The 7,905-nt window shown below is 41.7% G+C and overlaps 1 protein-coding gene across 1 annotated transcript; it reads right to left on the bottom strand.

The window, feature by feature from the left end:
* Nucleotides 1-415: 415 nt before the first annotated feature.
* Nucleotides 416-1,348, bottom strand: LOC142660006 (olfactory receptor 8D1-like). Its single transcript, XM_075836656.1, has one exon. It carries the CDS (start codon nt 1,346-1,348, stop codon nt 416-418), a length of 933 nt encoding a protein of 310 aa, XP_075692771.1.
* Nucleotides 1,349-7,905: the final 6,557 nt, after the last annotated feature.

Below are 7,905 nucleotides of genomic sequence, written 5' to 3'. Positions count from 1 at the left end.
ATGCTTTCTCTGCCTCCCATTAATATCAATGGGAGGTCAGAGACAGAACCGCGGAAAGAAAGAGCATGTCGTGCTTTTTTTCCTCGCAAGCGTCTTTCCCATTCGCGGGAAAAAAAACGCCTCCGCCTCCCATTGAAACCAATGGGAGGCGATTTCGGATGTTTTTTGGCACAGTTGCCGCATCAAAAACAGCGCCAAAAACTCTGTGTGAACTAGCCTTTAAAGCTCATCCAATACAGAGAGCACAATGCCAGAACCGTGATGGTGGCCTCTGGAGTAGAACCTAGAGCAATGTTTGCTGGTTGAACCATTGGTATTTGCAATATCTGCTAAACATATAGACATGTAGATATATAATATATATAATATAAGTTCTCTGCTACTTGTAGAGCAAACAAATTCTAATGTAAAATTGTTACGTGGTCATTTGAAACCCCCTACGTTTTAGTGCAGATTTGACATCTTTATTTTTTAGGCTGTAGATCAATGGGTTAAGCATGGGGACTGCAGCCGTGTTGAACAGAGAGAAGAGCTTGTTGGATTCCAAAGTGTCCATTGAAGCTGGTCTCATGTACTGACAGATAAGAGTCACATAGAGAAGGATGACCACCGTGAGGTGTGAAGAACACGTGTAGAAGGCTTTATGCTTCCCCATGGTTGAACGAATGCTCATTATGGTGTGGATAATGAAGATATAAGGGATAAAGGTGAGAATAAAGGGGAAGGTGGAGAGGAACAGTCCACTGATAAAAATCACAAAATCAGAGAGAGAAGTATCGTTACAGGAAAGTTTCAGTAGAGGGACAATGTCACAGAAGAAGTGATTTATTTCTTTTGATTTATAACAAGTGAATCTGGATATTATAATAATATGAGGTAGAGATTCTGCAAAGCCCAACACCCAACAGACAACAGCCAGTGTGGAACAGACACCACGACTCATGATCGTGGAGTAACGCAGTGGATTACATATGGCAACATAGCGATCAAAGCTCATGGCCGTAAGTAGCAACAATTCATTGCACATCAGAGATATGAAGAGGAAGATCTGCGTCAAACATGATTGGTAAGAAACTGTCTTGTCACCAGATAAAAAGCTAATAAGGATTTTATGAAGAGTGACCGTGCTGGAGGAGATGTCCAAGATGGACAGGTTACATAGGAAGAAGTACATGGGAGTATGGAGCTGAGGGTTCATACAGACCAGTAGAAGAATGGTCATATTACCACCAACAGTACTAAGATAAATAAGAAGGACCAAGAGGAAAATTGGAACTTGAAGCTTTGGAACATCAGAAATGCCTGTAATAATAAAGAAGGTCAACACTGTATGATTTGTAGCATTCATTTCTCCCAATTACCTAGAAACTCTGTAAATAAAAATAGTTATGGATTACTTGTAATACAAATCAACGACTGTTAAACGTAGGCTTCTTTCACACTACCGTTAATATACGTTTACCTCGCTTCCGTCAGAAGAAGAGAGGATGGAAAGTTTAAACAGAAAGCAACGGTTCCGTTAGAATTACCATTGATTTCTAGGGTAATTCTTTTGTTTCAGTTGCTTTCCATTTGTCTCCGTTTTTTGACAGAAGCAAAAGTGCAGTCTCCGTTCGCTAGGTTTCCGTTTTTTTTTCACGAATACAAAAGTTCTGCAGACTGCACTTTTGCTTCTGTCAAAAAAACGAAGACAAATGGAAAGCAACTGAAACAACAGATTTACCATTAAAATAAATGGTAATTCTAACGGAACCGTTGCTTTCTGTTTAAACTTTCGATCCTCTCTTCCTCTGACGGCAGCGAGGTAAACGTATATTAACGGTAGTGTGAACTTAGCCAGGTCATGGATGTAGCAAATGATTGACATACAGAAATAATGAACTTTTGTTTGCATCTTTTAGCAGGGTGCCATGAATTAAATTAATACCCACAAAAAAAAGCTAATTATTTTGAACATATTCAATCGTAACCCTATCAATTATAAATGACACTTCGTAGGTGGGGGGGGGGGGGGCCTGAGACAGCTTAAAGTTATACCCCCAGTGGGAATTCTTATTACATGTCCAATGTCTCATAAGATATATTTATATATCTATTTATATTAAATCCACTAGTTCAGAAATAATATAAAACTTAACTTTTGTTATTATATTATGTAATAAGATACTCTCTCTGAAAATAAACCTGACCAATGTTCCTATTGGTACTCTGCCTAGTAAAAGCACCTACCCCGAAAGGGGCAACTATGACTATGACCTCCGTCCTGTCCCAATAAGACCCTACAAACTACTTGGTGAAAAACAAATGACACTAAAAAAGGAGACATAAAACTTTTGATAGCTGAAGCCTGGAAATCTTCGACGTCCCCTTCATGTAAAGAAGTCATTGCCAAAGTTTCAACACATTTCATATATGAACGTCTCTTCTACCTTAGGCAGAACAGATATGCTTCCATTATTGCCTTCTGGAACCATTGGATACAGTATAATAATGTGGCAGTCGATATTGCACCTATACCTTTGGTTCCCCCTCCTTCCCCTTCCGTTCCCCTTCCTTCATTCCCTCTCCTGATCCCTCTTTCTTGGTTATTTGTACAGTTATTTGGGTATGATTGGACCTTGCTCTCAGAATTCATGTGACTTAGGTTTTTCCAATGTACCGATTCTATGTTATTATTGTTGTATTTGAAAAAAATAAAAATAAAAATTTAATGTTAAAAAAAAGGAGACATAAATCAAAAGGGCACATACACACATTCCCCACTCACAGGCAGCCGCAGGACTGTGAAAACCTTCCGGCGCACACTGCTCTCTCCTCTGGCCGACACCCATAGGATGCGCACGCTTATCCCCGGCACTAAAGGGCCAGCGGGCACAGCAGGAACATCACCCCTGGCCAATCCCAGCATACCTTTAAGAATAACTCTGCCCACTTCTTCATTGCCTTAGCAATATTATGTCTAACCCCATGTTGGTCTGCAAAGGTTCCCTAGCATCATCCTGTATCTGTGTTCGGTGTCAAGTCCGGTGTCCGTGATGACTTCAGTGTCCTTGCCCACTGTCCGTGCCAAGTCTAGTGTCCGTGGCGACTACAGTTCCCGTTTCCTGTATCCTAGACAAGTCCAATTATCCAGCACAAGCCAGCTTCTGATAGTCCGGCACAAGTCATCTTCTGATGGTCCGGCACAAGCCAGCTGTCTAGGTACTCTGACCCTAGTGACTGTCATTGACATTTTGTTTGACCAGCTGCTACTCGGTTACGGCAGCCTGGCCTAGTGGGTCCACATTCCCCACAGGTGTGACACATACGAATAGCTATAGCGATACACAACAACCACAGCTGTAATACATAAAAGAAATGCATCAAAATACCACAACTATAAGTTAAAATAAATCAGTAGAGTGAAAAAGGTTGATCCAGCGCTGCAGGTATGTGGTTTAAAAAGGAACGTATTCCCAATTTTATTGTATCAAAAAGGCTTTAAAATTCGATATCAGGTGCATATGGGCATCAAGGCAGTAATAGGTGGGTATTTAGCGCCCACGCGTTTCAAGCACGGCAAGTGCTCTTAGTCATGGCATCCATTGGATGCCTTGATGCCCATATGCACCTGATATCGAATTTTAAAGCCTTTTTGATACAATAAAATTGGGAATACGTTCCTTTTTAAACCACATACCTGCAGCGCTGGATCAACTTTTTTCATTCTACTATTGTTTGCCGTGGACCGTTGCGGAGATCCGAGCGAGGCACAGGTGTCGGGCGTTGGACCGGTGAGCTGGAGGTTTCCTCCCCCTATTTTAACATAAATCAGGTTATTAGGGCAATAACCGAGTTTTGCCCTGCCAATACACATCACGGGGCAGGTTCTAACAACTAGTTGTTGGATAGACAGACACACAAAAGACAATGCAATGTTGCAATGATGCAAAACACAGAAACAATGAACAAAAAGAATATTGCAAAAATAGTATGTGCTGTTGCTCATCAGAGGTAGAGTTCATATAAGGAGCAACATTAGCAGTATATGCCCATTAGATTATGTACATCACCAACCATTAGACAGACAGGCTGAACAGTACAAATCCCCTACATAATGATAGGCAATTGAGTTAGCCAAGGCATATTAGTCTAACAAAAGAATGTCAATGTTTGTAGGGAGCCAAAGCTGCAAAACAGCATTACTTACGACCTCAGCTCATGATGTTGTACTAAGGTGACACCGGGAAGCGATAACCTGACCGCCCTGGGGTCGGTATGGTATATGGTACCTCAATATAGAAGTGTTATCTGTCATAATAATTCTGATTGTGATGATAATTAAATTACTGCTGAGATGTGATCTCTACAGGACAGGAAGGGTCAGATTCTGCGGTCCATGTCTAGTTTCTCACAATGCTCAGATTGTTGTGAGGCTGAGTGGTTAGGGTGAAAACTGCAAGATTTTAGAACATTGTTTTAATATAATTATTTACATAGAAAATTAGAAATAGAAAAAGTCTTAAAAAATATTTTGACCATAAAAACTTGATTTAAAGAGGCTCTGTCACCAGATTTTGCAACCCCTATCTGCTATTGCAGCAGATAGGCGCTGCAATGTAGATTACAGTAACGTTTTTATTTTAAAAAAACGAGCATTTTTAGCCAAGTTATGACCATTTTTGTAATTATGCAAATGAGGCTTGCAAAAGTCCAAGTGGGTGTGTTTAAAAGTAAAAGTCCAAGTGGGCGTGTATTAGGTGCGTACATCGGGGCGTTTTTAATACTTTTACTAGCTGGGCGCTGTGAAGAGAAGTAACATCCTCTTCTCTTCAGAACGCCCAGCTTGTGACAGTGCAGATCTGTGACGTCACTCACAGGTCCTGCATCGTGACGGCCACATCGGCACCAGAGGCTACAGTTGATTCTGCAGCAGCATCAGCGTTTGCAGGTAAGATCGACTTACCTGCAAACGCTGTTGCTGCTGCAGAATCAACTGTAGCCTCTGGTGCCGATGTGGCCGTCACGATGCAGGACCTGTGAGTGACGTCACAGATCTGCACTGTCACAAGCTGGGCGTTCTGAAGAGAAGAGGATGTTACTTCTCATCAGAGCGCCCAGCTAGTGAAAGTATTAAAAACGCCCCGATGTACGCACATAATACACACCCACTTGGACTTTTACTTTTAAACACACCCACTTGGACTTATGCAAGCCTCATTTGCATAACTACAAAAATGGTCATAACTTGGCCAAAAATGCTCGTTTTTTTAAAATAAAAACGTTACTGTAATCTACATTGCAGCGCCTATCTGCTGCAATAGCAGATAGGGGTTGCAAAATCTGGTGACAGAGCCTCTTTAAACAATATGTTATTTTCTGATGACACATTCTTTATGCTGACCCTGTGTCTGCAGATTTGATATAGTAGGAAATTGGTCGTTATCAATAAATTTATTCACCTTTTAAAAAAATAATGGCTCTAGATGCAAAAACACCCCAAAACATTAACTTTTTAGACCTATAGGCCCATTACTTTGTTAGTCAATGAAAGAAATTGCTCCATTGGTGGTCTGTAGGCTTGCATGCAGCTTATCAGCTATGGAAACGTAAAGGAGAGACATTTATGACATATCCACAGGATATAAGAAACACAAAAGTTTGAACAGCACATTCCAGCAAAATGAAACAAAACGTGTATACAGGTTCAAAAACGCCTGCGACTGCAAATTTATACAGCACACAAGAAAATGGCGACCGCACACTGCCAACACCAATGCCACCTAAACCACTAGATATAAATAAATATGCATTACTGCTAAATCCCATTTTGCCCTGGGTGTTTTTTTTATGCTGATTTCTGCCATCCCCAGACATATGTAGGTTTAGTCTCAGTTCTGGGTGTGTGAGCAGCATAAGGCTGGGTTCACACGACCATGTTACGTTCGTAATGGACGGAACGTATTTCAGCCGGAAGTCCCGGACCGAACACACTGCAGGGAGCCGGGCTCCTAGCATCATAGTTATATACGATGCTAGGAGTCCTTGCCTCGCTGCCGGACAACTGTAATCATGTTTTCAGTACGGGACAGTAGTTCCACGGAGAGGCAGGGACTCCTAGCATCATACATAACTATGATGCTAGGAGCCCGGCTCCCTGCACTGTGTTCGGTCCGGGACTTCCGACCGAAATACGTTCCATCCATTACGGACGTAACATGGTCGTGTGAATCCAGCCTTAGAGACCCACCTTATGGAGGGCGCCTTGTCGTGGCAGGTGGGCTCACACAATTTGATCAAAATGTGCACTAAGAACCTCACTATTGTAAGTAGACTTAGCAGTAATGCATATTTATTTATATTTAGTGGTTTAGGTGGCATTAGTGTTCGCAGTGTGCTGTCACCATTCTCTTGGGTGCTGTATATCCACAGGATATGTCACAAATGTCAGATAGATGCGGGTCCCACCTCTGGGACCTGCACCTATCTCTAGAACAGGGCCCCTAAACCCCGTTCGGCTGCTCTGTGTTTCAATTTCTGCTGGAACAACCTGGTGAGAGGTTGCATAGAATACCTAGTATATATAGATTCCCTACATGTGACCTTGTAACCAAAACAAGAAAAAGGTTGGAGCATACATTTACTTACGTTTATTTAAGATCGCCTGTTTCATAGATTAAATTGTACAGTATAAAGAATTTGTTGTGTCATTATGGCTTAAAGACATTCAAGAATATTTTCAATGTGCAAATAGATTATCAGGAAAACAAAGACTGTATCGTATGATAATAAAGATATGAGAACTGGTTGGTTTGGAAAGTGGTCAACTCCTATCAGTATGAAATGGCTGTGGTGGCAGTAACTGACAGTATAAAGTATAGCAAACAGCATATAAACAGGGAATATTTATAATAAGTGAGAAGGCTTTGATGCTCCAGAGGGAAAGTCACAGTAGGATCAATTAATATAATATTATATTTAGACTAATCATTTTTTATTTAAAGCCACAGTGTTTATTCTTAATTGGCACCAGAGGCTACATCGGCACCAGAGGCTACATTTGATTCGGCAGCAGCATCAGCGTTTGCAGGTAAGTAGCTACATCGACTTACCTGCAAACGCTGATGCTGCTGCAGAATCAAATGTAGCCTCTGGTGCCGATGTGTCCTCGCTCGTCCGACATGATGCAGGACCTGGGGCAGGAAGTGAGTGACGTCACAGCGTGATCTCTCGAGAACACGCTGTGTGTCTGTGCACTGCCAGAAGCTGGGCGTTCTGAAGAGAAGTGGATGATGCTGATTCGTCAGCATCATACACTTCTATTCACAACGCCCAGCTAGTAAAAGAAGTAAAAACGCCCAGATGTACATACACAATACACGCCCAGTTGTACTTTAACTTTAAACACGCCCAGTTGTACTTTAGAAAGCCTCATTTGCATAAATATAAAAATGGTCATAACTTGGCCAAAAATGCTCGTTTTAAAAAAAAAACAAAAAACGTTACTCTTATCTACATTGCAGCGCCGATCTGCTGCAATAGGAGATAGGGGTTGCAAAATCTGGTGACAGAGCCTCTTTAAGAGAACTGTTATCATATAACTGGGCAAGGTATTTGACACATCTCCGTGGCCAGAACTCATAATCTGGAAGATGTAATAATTCCTGCAACTTCGATCTCCTCCACAAAGGTAAATATGGAGACCAGCCCTCGTTCCTCCCTTTCTCACGAGAGGTTTCTACCAAAGAATTCCAGACCACCACCATGGCAGCCATACTAGATGTAAAGTGGGGAGTGATATGAGCTCCCTCCTGTAGACCAGGTCGTTAGGGTCTCATATGAGCCCAACAATGCTGTTACCACCAGGTTATTATCATGTACCCTAATCCACCACACAGCATATGAGAGCTGAGTCGCATCATAGTA

Source organism: Rhinoderma darwinii, chromosome 8 (assembly GCF_050947455.1).
Source record: "Rhinoderma darwinii isolate aRhiDar2 chromosome 8, aRhiDar2.hap1, whole genome shotgun sequence".
Classification (NCBI taxonomy): domain Eukaryota; kingdom Metazoa; phylum Chordata; class Amphibia; order Anura; family Rhinodermatidae; genus Rhinoderma; species Rhinoderma darwinii.
This window is presented reverse-complemented; position numbering and strand designations above follow the sequence as displayed.

What these genes read in the sequence shown, in the direction of transcription:
- LOC142660006 (XM_075836656.1), bottom strand. Translation starts at nt 1,348, where the DNA reads ATGAATGCTACAAATCATACAGTGTTGACCTTCTTTATTATTACAGGC.